At 48.1% G+C, this 20696-nt stretch overlaps 1 protein-coding gene across 4 annotated transcripts in view; it reads right to left on the minus strand.

The window, feature by feature from the left end:
* KIFC2 (kinesin family member C2) overlaps window positions 1-20696 on the minus strand; it is a 110813-nt gene that overhangs the window by 60871 nt on the left and 29246 nt on the right. For 3 of the 4 annotated variants that reach the window (XM_033933013.1, XM_033933012.1, XM_033933015.1), the window contains exons 2-3: window positions 14631-14721; window positions 11384-11550 (exon numbers count right to left, since the gene is read on the minus strand). In XM_033933013.1, coding sequence (XP_033788904.1) covers window positions 11384-11395 — 12 coding nt within the window. In that variant the 5' untranslated portion in view covers window positions 11396-11550; window positions 14631-14721. Of the gene's footprint in view, window positions 1-11383; window positions 11551-14630; window positions 14722-20696 lie in introns of those variants that run through there. The other variant, XM_033933014.1, reaches the window with a different exon arrangement.

Consider the following 20696-nt stretch of genomic DNA (forward strand, 5'->3'; position numbering starts at 1 on the left):
TTGAGAATAGCAAGATAAAGGAGAGAGGGAAATACAGGTTAACCCTAAAGCAGAAAGCTGGGGTAAGACATTTGCTTTGAAGGGGAGCCAGTGTATGTTGAGGTACAGGGGTGTCACCTTGTCATATTTGATTGCTGACTACTACATTGACTACATTGCATAAGCAGTGCCTCTGCTGGGTCAGACCAGAGGTCCATCGCACCCAGCAGTTCGCTCACGCAGCAGCCCATCAGGTCCAGGACCTGTATAGTAATCCTCTATCTATACCCTTCTATCCCCTTTTCCTTCAGGAAATCATCTAATCCCTTCTTGAACCCCCAATACCATACTCTGTCCTATCACACCCTCCAGAAGTGCATTCCAAATGTCCACCACCCTTTGGGTGAAAAAGAACTTCCTAGCATTGGTTCTGAATCTGTCCCCTCTTAATTTTTCCAAATGCCCTCTCATTCTTGTAGTTTTCGAAAGTTTGAAGAATCTGTCCCTCTTCACTTTCTCCATTCCCTTCATGATCTTGTAAGTCTCTATCGTGTCCCCTCTAAGTCTCCGCTTCTCCAGGGAAAAGAGCCCCAGTTTCTCTAAGGTTTTCCATACCTTTTATTAACCGTGTCGCTCTCTTCTGAACCTTCTCGAGTATCGCCATATCCTTCTTTAGGTATGGCGACCAATATTGGACGCAGTACTCCAGATGCGGGCGCACCATCGCCCGATACAATGGCAGGATAACTTCTTTCGTTCTGGTTGTAAAACCTTTCTTGATTATAATTAGCATTCTATTCGCCTTCTTAGAGGCCGCTGCGCACTGTGCCGACAGCTTCATTGTCTTGTCCACTATAACCCCCAAGTCCTTTTCTAGGGTACTTTCACCCATTACCAGCTCTCCCATCGTATAGCTGTACTTTGGGTTCCTGTTTCCTACATGCAAGACTTTACATTTCTCTACATTAAACTTCATCTGCCATCTCGTCGCCCACTCTCTTAGTTTGTTCAGGTCCCTTTGTAAATCCTCACAGTCCTCTTTAGTCCGAACTCCACTAAATAGTTTGGTGTCGTCTGCGAATTTTATTACTTCACACTTCGTCCCTGTTTCTAGATCGTTTATAAATACATTGACTACTACATTGATTGCTGGCTACTACATTTTGAATGGTTTGTAGTTTTTTCCATATACATAAAGGACATTGCAATAATCTAGTTGCGATAGACCAGTGACTGAACTGAGATCTCAACGTTTTCCTTGATGCCGGATTCATCTCAGTTTTCTCAGTGTTGTGAACATTTTCTTGGTTAATGTTCGTGTTTGTGCCTCCCAGAATAGGTTCTTTGCTGAATATAATCCCTAGCATTCTCAGCTCTGATTCCATTTCCAGTGGGGCATTATGCAGCGTTATTTGAGTGGCATTGTTGGTGATTCTACAAGGGCTTATCTGTTAAAAAAGGAGAAATTAGGTTCTTACCTGCTAATTTACTTTCTTTTAGCTTCTCCAGACCAGTAGAGGTTAACTTTACGATTGGGTATATATCTAATCATGACCAGCAGGTGGAGACTGAAAACAAAACTTTGGGACAGTATATCCTAGCCCCTCCTCTCTATTTCCCTCAGTCTGCCGAATAGCCAAGCAGAACCAAGAACTGGAAACAACAGAGAGAAAAAAAAAAACAATACTCCGAAAGGAGTAACAAATAACATACCCAAAAAATGCTGTTGGAAAATGCAGAGGAGAAATTCCCGAAGGAAGAAGGTCCCCACAGCTCGCCAGCTAAGCCAGCCGAGCCACAGCCGCTGTTCTTCAATTCTCCCCGGCCCTAGAAAAATACTAGAACCCGCAGCAAAAACCAAAAACGGCCCGCGCAACAGCCCCAACAACAACAACAACAGACAGGGTGGGGACCTCTACTGGTCTGGAGAAGCTAAAAGAAAGTAAATTAGCAGGTAAGAACCTAATTTCTCCTTCTTTAGCACTCTCCAGACCAGTAGAGGTTAACTTTACGATTGGGACGTACCAAAGCAGTCCCTCTCACGGGCGGGACCCCCGAAGGGCCGATACCAGAACACGCTCACCGAACACCGCGTCCCGACGCGCCTGAACATCTACCCGATAATGCCGAACAAATGAATGCAAGGAGGACCAAACCGCAGCCTTACAAATATCCACCGGAGGCACGAGCGACGACTCAGCCCAAGAAGCCGCCTGACCCCTAGTGGAATGAGCCTTGAGAAACTCCGGAACCGGCTTCTGACTCAGAAGATAAGCGGAAGCGATCGTCTCCTTGATCCAGCGCGCAATAGTAGCCTTAGAAGCGCCAGCCCCCCGACGAGGACCCGCCAGAAGCACAAAGAGATGATCGGAGCTCCGAAAATCCCGGGTCCGCTGCACATAAGCATGGAGGACCCGACCGACATCCAACTTGCGCAGCTGTCGTTGCTCAGAAGAACCCTCCCGACTACCCAAGACCGGGAGGACCACCGATTGATTGACATGAAAAGGAGAAACTACCTTCGGCAGAAAGGAAGGAACAGGCCGCAAAACAACCCGCTCCTTTGAAAACTCCAGGAAGGGAGCCCTACAAGAGAAAGCCTGTAGCTCCGACACCCGTCTAGCGGAAGTAATGGCCACCAAAAAGACCGACTTCAGCGTAAGGTCCTTCAACGAACAGCCATCCAACGGCTCGAAAGGAGGGCGCACTAGAACAGAGAGAACCAGATTGAGATCCCAAGAGGGAATCGAGGGCCTTATGGGAGGTCTGAGCAACTTGGCCGCCCTAAGAAAGCGAATCACATCAGGAATGGCTGACAAACGCTGACCTGTCACCAGCCCCCGAAAAGCCGACAGGGCCGCCAGATGAACCCGAAGAGAAGACCAGGCCAGGCCCCTATCCAGGCCATCCTGCAAAAACTCTAGAATGTTAGGCAGAGAAGCGCGAAAGGAGACCACTCCCCGCGCTCGGCACCATTCCTCAAAAAGACGCCAAACCCGTACATAAGCCCGAGAGGTAGAAAGCCTCCGGGACCCCAAAAGTGTAGAGATCACCTTGTCGGAATATCCCTTCTTACTCAGGCGGCCCCTTTCAAGAGCCAAGCCGTAAGACAAAAGGGAGACGGGTCGAACATGGGAATGGGACCCTGCGTCAGAAGATCGCACTCGAGAGGCAGAGGAAGAGGATCCGCCACCAGATGCCTCACCAGATCCGCATACCACGGACGACGAGGCCAATCCGGAGCCACCAAGACCACCAGCCCCGGATGGCGAACAATGCGAAGCAGTACTCTGCCTACTAATGGCCAAGGAGGGAACACATACAACAGCCCCTCCGTTGGCCACGGTTGGACCAGAGCATCCAGACCCTCGGCCAGACCGTCCCTGCGACGACTGAAGAAGCGGGGTACTTTGGCGTTGCCACTTGTAGCCATCAGATCCATCAGGGGCTGCCCCCAAGCACGCACTAGCAACTGAAACGCCTCGGCGCCGAGACACCACTCTCCCGGATCCAAGAAGTGACGACTGAGGAAGTCCGCCTGAACGTTTTCTACCCCGGCAATGTGAGAGGCCGAGAGGTCCAGAAGATGCGACTCCGCCCAAACCATGAGCCGAGCCGCCTCCTGCGCCACCAGAGTGCTCTTGGTGCCCCCCTGACGATTGACATAAGCCACCGCCGTGGCATTGTCCGACAGGACTCTGACCGACTTGCCCAACAAAAGGGAGTGGAAAGCCAACAGCGCCAGCCGGACCGCCCTGGTCTCCAACACGTTGATCGACCAGGAGGCCTCCTCCGTGGACCAGGTTCCCTGAGCAGAGTGACCCAGACACTGGGCCCCCCAACCCAGGAGACTCGCATCCGTAAGGAGCACCGTCCACTGCGGAAGATCCAGACCCACCCCCTGAACTAGGTGAGGGGTCCGGAGCCACCAACGCAGACTGCAGCGCGCCAAGCCTCGCAGGGGAACCGGAACATCCATCCCGTGCCTCTGGGGAGACCACCTCCGGAGCAGAGCATACTGAAGAGGACGCATGTGGGCCCGCGCCCACCTCACCACGTCCAGGGACGCCGCCATCGACCCCAGGACCTGGAGGAAATCTCGCGCCCGAGGACACCGGGACGCCAAAAGCAGGCGAATCTGAGACTGCAATTTGCTCACCCGGGCCTCTGGGAGGAAGACCTTCCCCAAGGAGGTGTCGAACAGCACCCCGAGGTACTCCAGACGCTGAGCCGGAACCAACCGACTCTTGGAAAGGTTGACCACCCAGCCCAGCGACCGGAGAAACTCCACCACCCGAGCCGTAACCCGGTAGCTTTCCTGCAACGACTTGGCCCGAATTAACCAGTCGTCCAGGTAGGGGTGTACCAGAATGCCCTCCGACCGCAAGGCTGCCGCGACGACCACCATCACCTTGGTGAACGTCCGGGGAGCCGCGGCCAGCCCAAAGGGAAGCGCACAGAACTGATAGTGCCGACCCAAGATCGCAAAGCGCAGGAAACGCTGATGAGAGGTCCGAATAGGAACATGCAAGTAGGCCTCCGTCAGATCGAGAGAAGTGAGAAACTCCCCCGGCTGAACCGCCAGAATGACCGACCGCAGCGTTTCCATACGGAAAGAGGGAACCTTGAGAGCCCTGTTGACCCCTTTCAAATCGAGGATGGGCCGAAAAGTCCCCTCCTTCTTGGGCACCACAAAGTAAATGGAGTACCTGCCCGTGCCCCACTCCGGGGGGGGCACCGGAACTACTGCCCTGAGATCTAGCAAGCGCTGAAGGGTCTGGCGAAAAGCCTGCTTCTTCCCCGGAGTCTGACACGGAGAAGCGAGGAAAAAATCCGGCAGAGAGCGGGCGAACTCCAGGGCATAACCGTCCCGCACCACCTCCAGGACCCACTGATCGGACGTGATCTCGGCCCATTTGGGAAAAAAGTCGCGCAGCCGGGCCCCCACCGGAACCAAGGGGGGCGCCGGCAAGGCGTCATTGTGCAGGACGGGAAGCGGGGGAACCGGCGGAGGGGTTCCCTGCCCCCCGACGGGCCCCCCGAAAGGGCTGCATGCGCTGGAAGAACCGACCCCGGGAAAACCCCGGAGACTGGAAAGAAGCAGCCCCACGCCCAGGGCGATACTTGCGAAATTCCCGCAAACGCCCCCGGGCCGCACCCCCCCGAGACGCCGGGCGGGCACGGTCCTCCGGCAAACGGGGAACTTTCGAGTCCGACAGAGTCTGAATTAACTTATCCAAGTCCTCTCCAAATAAAAACGACCCCCGAAAGGGAAATTTAGTAAGCTTAGCTTTGGACGCAGCATCCGCCGCCCAAGCGCGCAGCCACAACACACGCCTTGCGGCCACGCCAAAAGCCATGGACTTAGCCGAGATCCGCACCAAGTCATACAGAGCATCCGAGAGGAATGAGGCAGCCATCTCAATCTTTGCTACCTCCTGATCCACCAGAGACCAGTCGTCAGACTCTCGATCCAAGACCCGCTCCGCCCACCGAAACACGGCGCGAGCGACCAGTCCCCCACAAATAGCCGCCTGGACCCCAAAGGCAGAGACTTGAAAATTTTGCTTAAGGATGGTCTCCAATTTGCGCTCCTCAGAGTCCCGCAAGGCAGAACCGCCCTCAACAGGCACGGTATGCCGCTTGGAAATAGCCGAGACCACCGCATCCACGACTGGCGAAGCTAACGTAGCCCGATCCCCTTCAGGAATGGGATACAGGCGAGCCATGCTGCGCGCCAGCCGAAACGGCGTCTCCGGCGTTTTCCACTGCTCAAGAATAATATCCCGAATATCCTGATGCATAGGAAAAGAGCGGGAAACGGAACGGATCCCTCGTAACAGAGGGTCCCCCACACGCGGAGTCTCCGGCGGCGCGTCCTCAAAACGCAAAGCCGAAGAAAACCTGTTGAATAAGGTCAGGCAGCTCATCTCTCTGAAAAAGGCGCACCACGGACGCCTCGTCACTGGAGAACGGGAAACCCGACAACCCGCCGCCAGCTTCCGTCCCCTCCAGAGGGTCCTGGAATTCCTCAGAAGGGTCCAGGTCCTCCTCCATACCGACCCGTTCCTCCGACCACAAATCCTCGTCCCACGACACCCGCGGACGCTTGGACAAGAGAGGCGGCGGAGGGGACGTCACGTCAGACGAGAGAGGCAAAGCCGCAGGGAGCGCGGAGGAAACCCCACCCCCCGAGACCCCCTGGGCGCAACCGGGACCCCCAGCCGCCTGAAAATAGGCTTTGCATAATGAAAAGAAAAAATCAGGGGAAAAAACCCCCCGAGGGTCCCAAGGGACTCCCTGCCACAGCAGGGGACCCAGCAGAAACCTGCCCCTGCTTAGACAAAACAGGGGGAAGGTCACCTGAGGTGGAAGACAAAATGGAGGGGCCAGACAGAGAAGATGGCGTCTTTCCCGCCAAAACAGCTCCCTCCACAGCCTGAAGCGGCTGAGAGACCTGAATAGTCTCAGCCGCTAAAACAGGCAAGCCGGCATCAGCTGTCAAAATATCAGCTGAGAGGGAATCCTCTAAAACCCGACCGTCGGCGGCTCGGGGAATCCCTCCGTGGGCGGACGGAGAAGACCGGGCTTCTCCACCGTTCCCTGCCGACTCGCGAGGCACCATCGGCGGGGAGCTCTGGGCGCCTGCAGCCGCTGCCGACGGAGCTCCTCCACCGCACCGGCCTGAACACCGCTTGCACAGGCCGGCCGCGAGTGCCTCGCGTCTGGAGCACAATGAGCACTTTTTCCCTTTAGAAGTGCTCATTGCTCCATACGCGACCTAGCTGTAAAAAAGTGCCGGTTAGTTGAAAAAATACAGTAAAATACAGTTTTCTTAAAGGGATACAACCCTCCAGACCAGCACTACCTCAGGATTTTTTTTTTTTTTTTTTTTTTTTTTACAGAACAGACTCCACAGGCTCTCGAAGCAATATGCCTTGCTTGATTTAGGGGGCAAGGCTTACTGCTGAGGCTCCTCTAAAAAAATATGGGGAGGTGGAGGAAGTGGGGGGAGGGACCCCGCTCGTGACCCGCCGGGTTTGACACCCCCGAGGTCGGACGAACCCCCAAACAGAGTCCGTCCAAGCTCCGTCCGGCTAAAAACAGGGACAATAAACCTCTAAACAAATTCCAACAGCCCTACCAAGGGAGATGGGTACAGATCACTCAACACCTGCTGGAGACTGAAAGAAGACTGAGGGAAATAGAGAGGAGGGGCTAGGATATACTGTCCCAAAGTTTTGTTTTCAGTCTCCACCTGCTGGTCATGATTAGATATATACCCAATCGTAAAGTTAACCTCTACTGGTCTGGAGAGTGCTAAAGAAAACCCTGTTTTCTTTATTTAGTTTCACTATCATATCATCAGACCAGTTGGCGACCAGTTGAGTGACTTCCTCTATTGATTTGTTGATCTTGTTTCCTTTGTAGAAAGGAATGCATTTTGCAATATCATCTGCATAGGAGAAGCAAGTGAGGTTGTTCTTGTCTAAGGTGTTGACATCAGTAGGTTCAAAAGCATTGGGGAGACTGGTGAGCCTTGGGGTATTCCGCTCGATGCTGACCATTCTTTCCATCTTTCTCCATTCATTTTTACACTGTATGTTCTGCTTGTTAGAAATCCCTTAGTGCTTATCCCTCGAAAGCTTAGGATCAATAATAGGAGTTGATGGTCCACCACATCAATGCATTAGCTAAGTCAAATTGTAGTACAAGGACTTGTTGCCCGGTGCTCATGCGTGTTCTATTCTCAGATGTCGGGGCACTGAGTAGTGCTTCTGTGCTATAGGGTTTTCTGAAATCTGATTGTGTTTGTGTTCAGGTACTTTGTGATTTGATTTGTTACCACGCCTTCTAATGGCTTGATATGAAGTGGGATTGAAGCTACTGGTCTTTAATTCTTGACATCATTCATTTCTCCTTTTTGATCTTTTGGGATGGGCGTTAGAATGATTTTTCCTAGATGTTTGAGGAATATTCTATTTTCTAGTGAATCGTTCAGCCAGTCTAATAGATAGCTGTATAGTTTTGATGGATTTTTTTGTAGGAAAATTAGGAAGACATCTAATGAGCATTGAGATTTGGTATATGAGGGTCATTTCATAAATAATGCATACTATTTTTTTTTATTTTATAATTTACATGTTTGTTTTTTCAAGTATTTCTTTACAATCCTTAAATATAGTCCCCCTGCTTTGCAATGACTGAGTCCCAACATACTGGAAGCTTTATTATTCTATCCAAGACACCGTTTTAGTTCAGTTGCCGAATTGTTTGGGTACCGGCAGAAGAAAGCTCTTCCAGAGATGCAAAACGATATCCATGCATAACTTGTTTCAACTTTGGAAAAAGGTCAAAGTCTGGTGGTCTCATTTCTGAACTGTAGGGAGCATGAGGTAACACCTCCCAGCCGTATTCGTGTAGTTTTTCAATGACGACATTCCCTATGTGCGGGCTAGTGTTATCGTGAAGAATGAGTGGCCCAGCCAAGAACAACTGAGGTTGGGTTTTGTGCATTTTTCTGCACATTTTTTGCAAAAAATCACGATAATGCACTGCTGTGACACTTTTTCCACCTGGAACTTTGTCTGTGATGATGATGCCTTTATGATCATAAGCAAAAATCATCATTTGTTTGACTTTTGATTGAGCTCGTCAAATTTTTTTGGTCATGGGGAAGATGGAGCTCTCCACTCATCATTGAAAAACTGCGCATTTACGGCTGAGAGGTGTTACCTCATGCTCCCTACAGTCCAGACATGAGTCCACCAGACTAGAGAATAACATGGTGGCTGATACCCACGGCTAGCCATGGGTAACCTGCCGAAACGGTGAGGGGGGAAAAAGTACTCACTGCGGGTATGGGGACAAGGCCATACACCGCCCCGTGGAGTGGTGAATGGCCTTGTCCCTGCAGTTAAGGGAGGTAACACACGCGGTCACCAATCGTGCGCAGCCTCCTCCCTCCTTCCTACCTCCCTGAATCTATCTATCTATCTCCCTCCCTCCCCAGCGCGTTTTGAGTAACTTCTTCACAAAGCCATTGGAGCCTGCAAGAAGTAGCATGTATGGGCGGAAGCTTCTCCTCAGAAGCAACTTCCGGTTGCATCAGAATAGAAGCTTCCACCCACACATGCACGCTACTATTTGCAGGATCCAATGGCTTTGAAGAAGTTACTCAAAACGCGTCGCAAAGGTAAAGGGGAGGGAGGGAGATAGATAGATAGATTCAGGTAGGTACGAACGAGGGAGGGGGCCACGTGAGGGGTGCCGAAGATGCTGAAGAGAAATGGGGAAAAGAGAGTGGGGAGAAGATGCTGAAGGGAAATGGGGAACAGAGAGTGGGGAGAAGACACTGAAGGGAAATGGGGAAGAGAGAGTGGGGAGAAGACGCTGAAGGAAAATGAGGAATAGAGAGTGGGGAGAAGATGCTGAAGGGAAATGGGGATGATAGAGTGGGGAGAAGACGCTGAAGGGAATGGGGAAGAGAGAGTGGGGAGAAGATGCTGGAAGGGAAGAAGACAGAGATGCCAGACTATGGGGGAGCAGAGGGAATAAGATGGGTGCCAGACCAATTGGGGGGTGGAGGTGAAGGGAGAGGCAAAATAACAGAGCAAATGGAAGACGCAGAGAGAAGACAGACAGTAGATGGAAGGAATTGGATGAGAAGATGATGGAAGCAGAAACCAGACAACAAAGGTAGAAAAAAATTTCTATTTATTTCCTTTTTTTATGCTTTAGGATAAAGTAGTATATTAGTTGTGTTGATAAAAATTTATAAACAAAGCCCTGCCAGCTGAGCATCTCTTTCTCTAGTTCAGCAGCCAGAACTTTGATTTATAAGGAAGGAATAAGCTAAATATTGCAGTACTGAGGCTTGTATGGATGCTGCGGGGATAGTAGTTGCGGGGGCGGGGACAGTGGTCGCGGGGATGGGGCGGGGACAGGGACGGTGGTCGTGGGGATGGGGCGGTGACGGGGACAAATTTTTTCCCCTTGTCATTCTCTACACCAGACTTCAATCTTTTTCCAAAGTTGAAACAACCTATGCGTGGACATTGTTTTGCATCTCTGGAAGAGCTTTCTTCCGCCGGTACCGGAGCCATTCGGCAACTGCACAAAAACGGTGTCTTGGATGGAATAATGAAGCTTCCCAGACGTTGGGACTCAGTCATTGCAAAGCAGGGAGACTATATTGAAGGACTGTAAAGAAATACTTGAAAAAAAATAAAACATGGACATTTTTAAAAATAGTGTGCATTATATATGAAAAGACCCTCGTATTTGGGTAGTAATCTTATTAGCTCTGTCTCTGCGATTGGGGAGAATCCCTCCCGGCACCTGTCTGCTGGGCATTTTGTCTGTGGAGGGTCTTCTATGCAGTTCTCTGCGTTTCCTTTGCTAGTGTCAGTTCTGATCTGCTCTTGCTTTTGCTTTGGAAACGGTTGCCAGTTCATCTGTTGTTGGAGTAGTTGTTGATTTGGTCGTTAATTCAGTTGGGTTAGTTAGGAAGGGCGTTATTTGAAATCTGGTTTTTCAAACCTGGTTTTTCCTTTTCCAGTTTATTCAGAATAATACTTACGTTTGGCAAGTTTTGTTTAGGCTTCGTAATGGTCGATCTTTTTTCTCTCTGAGATTTGGTCATCTTCATTTGCTGCTCAATCCGTTTCCTTTCTAGGACCCGTCATTCCCGTTTCAGTGATAGTAGTTCTTCTGTGAACCAGGGAATTTCTTCTATCTACGATTTTTCTCACTCTTTTAGGGCATATTACAATCAAGTAGTGATGCAGAGCTGACGTTAAAATACATAGAATTGCTCACTGTCAATAAATAATTAGGCTGAAACAGAATTGTCCTAATTCGCTTATGAAAAGCAGGATAAGAGAGATCGCCCAGCAAACCATCAAACAACGAATTCCAGATTACAGGCCTCACAGAAGAAAAATCCCTACTTTGAGCTTACAGAAGTTTAACCTCTTGAAGACTGGGTAGGGTTTCCCACTTTGTCCGGGTTTTGAAAAGCCTCCTCTAAATCGCGCGTGCAGTGACAGCATCGTGTGGCATCCTCGCCTGCGTGGATTTCCTCCTGCCCAACGAGAGCAGGCAGCGGGGTCGTGGCTGGGGCAGGGCTAAGGAGGGACTGGGGCATAACGGGGTGGAGATGGATGGAACTGGGTGGGCCTGGGGGTAGGTCTAGGTACAGTAAAATCTGGCAATCCTAAGACCGGGTAGCTGGAACTGATCCTTTTGAGAGGGCCACAACAGCCTTAAATACCAAACATAACCATTTAAAATCTATACGTTGGAATTGAAATAAAAGAAACATCATATTCTGGATGGATACATTCTGAACGGATGGGCGAATGAGGAGAGGAGAGCAGAGGAAACGGAAAGACGTGTTTACCTTTCCAGGCATGTCCTTCTCCGTCGCTGCCAATGGTTTTCCCAGAGCTGCCTCCTGTTTGAAGGAGAGGAATTCGGTGAGAGGAGTGGTGACGTCTCCTGCCCCAATCCCCTCCTCCTCTTCCTCCTCATCGTCACTGCTGCTTCCCCTGTCACTTTCGGAACTACCTGTCAAAAGAAAGGACAGTGGAGCGAGTAAGTCAGAAACAGCAGCACACCGAAATCGGGTCTCCCTCCAACCTGAGAAGCAGCGCCCTGTTCTTACTCCTATCACTCAGCTCTTTGGGATCCAATTTTTCACATAGTTCACATTACCTCAGTCTCCTGCATGAATTTTTAAATCTTTAAAGTCCTATTTGTTTAGTAAGTACTTATGATATTCTGTATAAATGAAATTTTGGGATCTTTTCCAGATAAGCCCCGCCACTAATGGAAAAAGTACACGTGCCGAAAGTTAAGCCCCGCCTCCTTTTGCCAGCACATGCAACCTTAACCAGTGAAGTTCTCAGCACAACGCCGATGTGTTTAAAGTAAAGTGGGGGGGGGGGGTTCCCCCCCACATCCCCCCCACATCCCCCCCGTCGGAGCACCCAAAAAAACATTATAAAAAAGAGGATATGAAACTTAAAATTATCAAAAATAGGATAAACTGTTGGCCATTTTTTTAAGGGCTCTGACGGGGGGGGGGCGGTGCGGGGGGGAACCCCCCCCACTTTACTTTATACAGATCGCGCCTCTTTTTTATAATCTTTTTTGGGTGGCGGGGGTTAACTTTTTGGCGGGGCTTATCTGGAAAAGATCCAAATTTTGTAAAGATCAACCATTGAAATTATTTGCAGTTCGCTATTAGACCATAGGAACATAAGAATAGCCTTAATGGGTCAGACCAAAGGTCCATCAAGCCCAGCAGCCTGTTCTCACTGTGGCCAATCCAGGTCACTAGTACCTGGCCAAAACCCAAGGACTAGCAACATTCCATTCAGAATCCTAAAGAACAGCAAGATTCCGGAATCCCAGAGAGTAACAAGATTGTGGAATCCTCAGAGAGTAACAAGATTCTAGAATCCCCAGAGAGTAGCAACATTCCATGCTACCGATCCAGGGCAAGCAGTGGCTTCCCCCATGTCTTCCTCAATAACAAGACTATGGACTTTTTCCTCCAGAAACTTGTCCAAACCTTTCTTAAAACCAACTACGCTGTCTGCTCTTACCACAACCTCTGACAATGCGTTCCACAGCTTAACTGTTCTCTGAGTGAAAAACAATTTCCTCCTATTGGTTTTAAAAATATTACTGTGTCAGCTTCCCTTCAATTGTGAGCCAAAAGGATCTGAGAGGTTTTACGGGATTTAAATGCCATGTTATGTTAAGAATATTTAGGGAATATTAAATTTTTTTGGGGGGGGAAATAATCCTTCAATGTAGTGCACCAAAGCATTAAGGGGTAATTCTGTAAGCGGGCACCTTATTTTCAGGCCCCCCCCCCCCAGTGTTGCACGATGAGAGCCGACTCAACAGCTTCTGCCTGCCTGACAGTTACACACCCACATTTACATCAGCCGCAGGTGTGACGTAACTGCGGTTCGCCTAAATTCAGCAAGGGTATGCTTGCCACCCATGCCCCTCCCATATGAAAATAAATAAGAGCCATACAAGACTTCTTCCTTTGCCCTACCAGGGAACAAGGAAAGCATTCACATTCCTCCAAGTGCCCCTCAAAAGAGCAGCCCCGCAGAACTCTGACTCAACAGGAAACTAGTTCTCCAACTAAGTTCAGAATGTAGATGGAGACAGAATACGGAAGAGTAAGTTCTTCATGATGTCCTATACAGGGCAAAGCTTTCAAGACTTTGTTCTCTGTCTCCACCTGCTGGATCAGGGACATAACCCATTTGTTCTGGACTGGTCTGGTGGATTAAACAGAAATTACCTTTTTTTATTCCTTATGATAAGGTAAAAGATTCTTTTGGTCTCACATTCGATGGGATTATTATTTAAATAGCAGCGTAAATTAATGAAAAAGAAATAAATACCTATTTTACCACAAGAATGGACTAAATTAATTCATTTTTGAGATAGTTGTTTAAAGTACTATTATAAATATATTTCTATAAATTAATGCAGGGTATTTTCTGATAAGAACTACATGGAAGGCAGTAAGGCCATACAGGATGATTTCCTGATGGGAAGCATGAAAGGGAGAGGCAATGTGTGATGGCTCTCTCATAAAAACCATATGGAACACAGTAATGTGGGAAAGCTGTGATGGTTCCCCGATAAGAGCTGGATGAGAATCAAAAAAGAGTGGGACTATGTGGGATGGCTCCCTGATGAGATCTGGATGGGAGGCTGTAAGAACGGGAGGCTGTGTGTGATGCCTCTCTGATGAGAGCTGGATGGGAGGCAGTACGGATGGGAGGCTGTGTGTGATGGCTCCCTGATGAGAGCTGGATGGGAGGGAATAAGGACGGGAGGCTGTATGTGATGACTCCCTGATGAGCTGGACGGGAGAGAGTACGGATGGGAGGCTGTGTGTGATGACTCCCTGATGAGAGCTGGATGGGAGGGAGTAAGGATGGGAGGCTATGTGTGATAGCTCCCTGATGAGAGCTGGATGGGAGGGAATAAGGACGGGAGGCTGTATGTGATGACTCCCTGATGAGCTGGACGGGAGAGAGTACGGATGGGAGGCTGTGTGTGATGGCTCCCTGATGAGAGCTGGATGGGAGGGAATAAGGACGGGAGGCTGTATGTGATGACTCCCTGATGAGCTGGACGGGAGAGAGTAAGGATGGGAGGCTGTGTGTGATGACTCCCTGATGAGAGCTGGATGGGAGGGAGTAAGGATGGGAGGCTATGTGTGATAGCTCCCTGATGAGAGCTGGATGGGAGGGAGTAAGGATAGGAGGCTGTGTGTGATGAGTCCCTGATGAGAGCTGGATGGGAGGGAGTAAGGATGGGAGGCTGTGTGTGATGACTCCCTGATGAGAGCTGGATGGGAGGGAGTAAGGATGGGAGGCTGTGTGTGATGACTCCCTGATGAGAGCTGGATGGGAGGAAGTAAGGACGGGAGGCTGTGTGTGATGACTCCCTGATGAGAGCTGGATGGGAAGGAGTAAGGACGGGAGGCTGTGTGTGATGGATCCCTGATGAGAGCTGGATGGGAGGCAGTAAGGACGGGAGGTTGTGTGTAATGGTTCCCTGATGAGACATGGATAGGAAACAGTATCACAGTATTGAGTACATACTGTCCAACTCTAATAATTCTGTCCACTCATCTCCGTGCAATTGCTGGTTGGATCTTGTCTTCACAGTCTCCAGAGAGACAGGATTTGGAGCCTATAGAAGAAGATAAGAGAAAGAGACTGTCACATATTTACAGACTGACGTTGTCCTGCATACACAGCACCTCCCCAGTTCCATTCCTTCAGCGTCTACCATAGTGATTCTCAAACGTTGTTCCGGTGTGACCCCAGCTTAGCAGCTGGAAATTCATATGACTCCCAGATGGTAACCAAAGCAAATTATTCCTTGGGCCTAATAAACTGCACCTTAATTTCATTTCAAAAAGATTCAGTAAAATTTAAATATGTAAAGTAGCTCTTAATTATTATCTGATGTACTCACCATGCCTGAGAAAGTTTCCTAGAGCCGAGGCTGTGTCTGAGAGTGGGAGAATATCCACAGTTTATAAACGAGGTCTCCTGAGTACAAATGTATGAGTGGATCTGGGGGTGCGAATGAGCAGCCGTAGTGCTCTAGAGTGTGAGTAGTATGAGTGACCTTTTGTGATGCGTTGCAATCGGTATGGAGAGTGGGGAGCGCGTGACCGGGTGTGTTGTGTTACAGTTGGTAGGGGGGGGGTGAAAAGTGACATGGTCTGGTGTGTTACAATTAGGAAGATTAAAAATTGCAATTACACTGCTAGGCTGCAACAGTTGTTTTGCTTATGAAAGTGCAGTACAGTGAAACCTTGGTTTGCGAGCATAATTCGTTCCGGAAGCATGCTTGTAAATCCAAAGCACTCGTATATCAAAGGGAATTTCCCCATTGGAAATAATGGAAACGCAGACGATTCGTTCCACAACCCAAAAACTTTAATACAAAATACTATACGTACTTGTATTGCAAGACCTCGCTCGTTTAGAACAGTCACCACTGGTCTACTCTGGCCTTAATGAAGGGTAAAGCGATATCTCTTTTTTATAGTATTCTAAGGGATCACTCTTTCACCTTTTCACCTCAATCAATGAACCAATGGGACTCGATTCTGCAGACTACGCTTTCTGATATAGATTGGGAACTTTTCTGGTCCTCTACAAACCGTCCTCTTCTATCTTCCAGAGTCTCGCAATCAATGTTCTTCGTTATGTGGAATGCAGTATGGACCCCATTTCGCATGTGGAAAGCGAAGCTAAAACAAGACCCCACCTGCTGGAACTGTTTGAAAGAGTCTGGAACTCTTGATCACATGCTTTTTCATTGCACTATAGTCCACTCCTTCTGGATTCGTATTTAGGACACTATAAAATCTATTACTAAGTGTTCAGAAGAGATTTCCATGGACATTGTAATTCTTCGTTCTCAACACCCTTGTTTCGCACAAACAAACTGCCCACCTAAACTCATTGATGCCATGTTTGTAACAGCTCTTATGCATATTCTGAAAAATTGGAAATCATCCTCGCTACTTGACTACACCTTTTGGTGGAACTCTCTGAGCATGTATCACAAATTTGAATCTTATGCATATGAGAAAAACATGATTTCTCGACTCTCCAGAAACATGGTGCGAAATAAATCACCTTGGTCATTCTTAGACTCATATGTTCATTCTAACCAGTAGACACTTCTGCCTCTCTATCTATCTATCTCTCTCTTTTTCTTTTTCTCCCTCTTTCTTTCCCTCTCTCTTATTTCACTTTCCCTGCTTTTCTGCCTTTCATATATCTTCTATTAGCAGTTACAAATACCCTGGATTCTTTTTATTAATCTGGTTGTAAGTAAATGATTGTAGACATAGACTTTTTCTACACCATTGTGTCTTATTCAGATTTTGTGTGTTTGAACTGCTTTCTGTAAATTTCATATAATATTCAATAAAAACTAATGAACGAGGAAAAAAAAAAAAAGAAAGAACAGTCACTACACTCCCGCAGCGTCAGAGAGAGAACCATCGGCTCAGTTGTGATGACGTGACGCGTGTATACTGTATGTACTCGTATTGCAAGACATTTGTATATCAAGTTAAAATTTAATCAAATGTTTTGCTTGTCATGCAAAACACTTGCAATCCAAGGTTTTACTGTATTTTCAATTGGATCCCCTTAAAATGGTTATTCCTTGTTTGGTTGAGGGAAAGGGGGTGCACTGTATTATGAATAATTGATGACCAAGATGTAATGATTTTATAATACACTAGTCTTTAAGCCAGTTACATTAATGGATGCTAGAGCATATGTCTGTCTGTCTGTTTTGTTTTCTTTGTCTCTCTCTCCTTGGACGCTGTCTGTCTGTCTGTCATTCGTTCTGTCTGTGTCTTTCCCTGGCCCCCTTTGTCTGTCTCTCTCCCTGGCTCCCTTTATCTGTCTGTCTCTCTCCCTGGTCCCCTTTGTCCATCAGTCTTTCTCCGTAGCTCCCTTCTGTCTCCCCCCCCAAAGCAAACCGAGATTGCTCCCTGCCCCCCAGCACACCCCTCCCCCCTAAAGCAAAGCAAGTTTGTTCCCTTGCCCCCTTTCCCTCTCCCCCACTCCAACTTCCCTGTGCAGCAGCAGCATTTCCCTCCCACCCTTCCCTGTGCAGCAGCAGCATTTCCCTTCTCCCTCCATTTCCCTGTGCAGCAGCATTTCCCTCCCCTCCCCCTATCCCACTTCTCTGTGCAGCAGCATGTTTGTTTCTGGCCGGCTCCCTTACCTTTTCCAAGCTTTTATACTTTAAAGGAAAGAGTTAGATGTACTGGCAGCTGAAACCCAGAACCTTTTATGACTCCTCATCAGCTGGGGGGGGGGCAAAAACACTGTGCACAACAACCAACCTTCCTCTTCCCCGGACCCGATCTCCACGCTCCAGCCCCTGTACCGAGGAACAAGTGAAGCGTCCAGCAGCTCGGGCAGTGCCCTGCACCGCCACCTCAGCCAGCGACCAGGTGCAGTATTTTGGGGTTGGCAGCCCGTAGGCTCGACTCTAAGGCGGTCGTTGCCGGGTGCCGTTGAAAGTGCTGCACACTCACGCGCCTCCAGCCACCGCACGCGCCTCCAGCTAGCGCAGTTCCTGAAATCAAGCGTAAACCAGCACTGACCTCCAGAACAAGGGCCCTACTTATGAAAATGCAGTGCCCTACATATTACAGTGGGACCCTAAAACATCTATAGTGAAAATTTAACAAGTCAAATTAATACAGAATGCTACATATGAGGGCATTGGTGTAGCAAGGGTGGGAGGCGCCCCCCTGCCACGTGTGCTCCCCTTCCCTTCCCCACTAAAAAGCAGCATCTCTAACTTGCATTGGCTCTCCCTCTGACGTTAATTCCTAGTCACGGGACCTGTCAGTAACATCAGAGGTTAATGGTAAGGCCGGCGCGAGCAGAAAGGTCGGAGCTGCTGCTTGCCGGCGAACAACTAGAGCTACAGTGGCGGGAAACTGAAGGCGCGTGCGCAGCAGGGGAGGTCTGAGAAGGAGCAGGGGGCAGAGAGGAGGAGAGGTGTTGGCGCCCCCCACCAAGACAGCACACAGGGCGGTCCACCCACCCCTTACTGCGCCACTGTATGACGGGTTGCCGAAAAATTCTCAGCCCACCCAAGGAGAGAATGACAAGGATATGGTTCAATCAGTGATTATTTATGTGATCTCTTGCTCATGTAAAAAATGGTATGTTGGATTGTCGACTAGACCATTCAAGATCAGAATAGAAACATAGAAACATAGAAAAAAGCGGCAGAAAAGGGCTATAGCCCACCAAGTCTGCCCATTCCAAGTATCCCCTCCCCTGAATTTACTCCCTTAAAGATCCCACGTGAGTATCCCATTTTCTCTTAAAATCCGTCACGCTGCTGGCCTTTATCACCTGGAGTGGGAGTCTGTTTCTATAACCATAAAGCCCTATGACCTCACAATGCAGATGTAAAGAGCTTTAGCCAATAGGAAGAGGAGATGCAAATGTTAAGAGCCTTAGCCAATAGGGAGAGGAGGAGATAGTGGATGCTGTGGCCATTTGGCCTTTATCTGCCATCATAGAAACATAGAAAAAAGCAGCAGAAAAGGGCTATAGCCCACCAAGTCTGCCCATTCCAAGTATCCCCTCCCCTGAATTTACTCCCTTAAAGATCCCACGTGAGTATCCCATTTTCTCTTAAAATCCGTCACGCTGCTGGCCTTTATCACCTGGAGAGGGAGTCTGTTTCTATAACCACAAAGCCCTATGACCTCACAATGCAGATGTAAAGAGCTTTAGCCAATAGGAAGAGGAGATGCAAATGTTAAGAGCCTTAGCCAATAGGGAGAGGAGGAGATAGTGGATGCTGTGGCCATTTGGCCTTTATCTGCCATCATAGAAACATAGAAAAAAGCAGCAGAAAAGGGCTATAGCCCACCAAGTCTGCCCATTCCAAGTATCCCCTCCCCTGAATTTACTCCCTTAAAGATCCCACGTGAGTATCCCATTTTCTCTTAAAATCCGTCACGCTGCTGGCCTTTATCACCTGGAGTGGGAGTCTGTTTCTATAACCATAAAGCCCTATGACCTCACAATGCAGATGGAAAGAGCTTTAGCCAATAGGAAGAGGAGATGCAAATGTTAAGAGCCTTAGCCAATAGGGAGAGGAGGAGATAGTGGATGCTGTGGCCATTTGGCCTTTATCTGCCATCATAGAAACATAGAAAAAAGCGGCAGAAAAGGGCAATAGCCCACCAAGTCTGCCCATTCCAAGTATCCCCTCCCCTGAATTTACTCCCTTAAAGATCCCACGTGAGTATCCCATTTTTTCTTAAAATCCGTCACGCTGCTGGCCGTTATCACCTGGAGTGGGAGTCTGTTCCAATGATCCACTACTCTTTCGGTGAAGAAGTACTTCCTGGAGTCGCCATGAAACTTCCCTCCCCTGTTAGGCGAAGGACTGGTTCCTCTTTCGCCTAAAAGCCCTTGTGTTGGACGTTTGGGACTTAGGTGTTTTTTTGGTTCATTATGGAGTATAAGTGAAGACGTAGTGGTGGTCTGGGCGTTTAAACAGCTGAATGTAGAGGCAGGCCATTATCAAACAAAACCTCCATTTGGACGTTTTTTTTGATTATGGACATTTTCCCTGCTTCTACTTTCAACGTTTAAGGCCTTAGACCTTTTTTTTTGATTATGCCCCTCTAAGGGTCTAAATACTACAATTGATTGGTGTTCGGTTTTCTGAAAAAAATTTTCATTGAGTTTTACATCATTCTTTGTAGTAATTTCAGCAATACAAACTGAGTTTTTTGAATTATTAATTTAGTTTTAGATTTATCCAATAAGATCGTTTAAATATTTCTACACATTGGTTGAATACGCATGCACTTTAATCATAATGACATCATAGCAGTTTGGTGTGTTCCAGCGCCATTTTTTGCTTCTTAATGGAAGCTAGCTGCACAGTGAGCATCCTTCGTTTTAAGCAATAATAATTGTGTGACTATAAGTTATAACATTATTTTATTAAGTATTTTTTCAGTTGTTCCGTAGCTTGATTATATGACCCCTGATGAAGCCGTTCAAATGGTGAAACGGGTCCCGTAGGGCTATCAGCTACGTCCTTTAAACAAGATTACAGCCAAAGATAAGTGCTGGACTTCTTGTTATAGTGTTGCATTTTTCTTGCACTATAAGATTTAATTTAAGCACAGAGCACCTCAAAAAATTCCTGAATAGTTCTCAGCCCGATGAAAGACACCTCCTCCCTGCTAGAGAGATTGCAATGTGAATTTTTTGATCCCAATTATTAGTTATAAGTCCTTTGTATTTGTTTGCTCAATCAGCGATCTGACATAATGTCAAAACAGAGAATTTCGTTTCTGCAAATTGGCACTTAACGAAATAAGAAAACAAACTTTTCAGCTACAGTGACAAAATAATAATCAGAATTTAGGAAGTTGGTTGGTTGGGCTGAGAACTTTTCAGCACCCCCTTGTATAAAAAAAAAAAAAAAGGCATGCTAACAGAATATCTCAGTCACACATACGGAACGTAAAAACCAAATACAGAATGACTATAAACAGGAACCCCTCGCATGACCTTGCACGTAAGTACAGAATCAGAAAAAAAGAAAGACACTTCTTCCTAGGCAAAATGGAA

This window comes from Geotrypetes seraphini, chromosome 2 (assembly GCF_902459505.1).
Source record: "Geotrypetes seraphini chromosome 2, aGeoSer1.1, whole genome shotgun sequence".
Classification (NCBI taxonomy): Eukaryota; Metazoa; Chordata; class Amphibia; order Gymnophiona; family Dermophiidae; genus Geotrypetes; species Geotrypetes seraphini.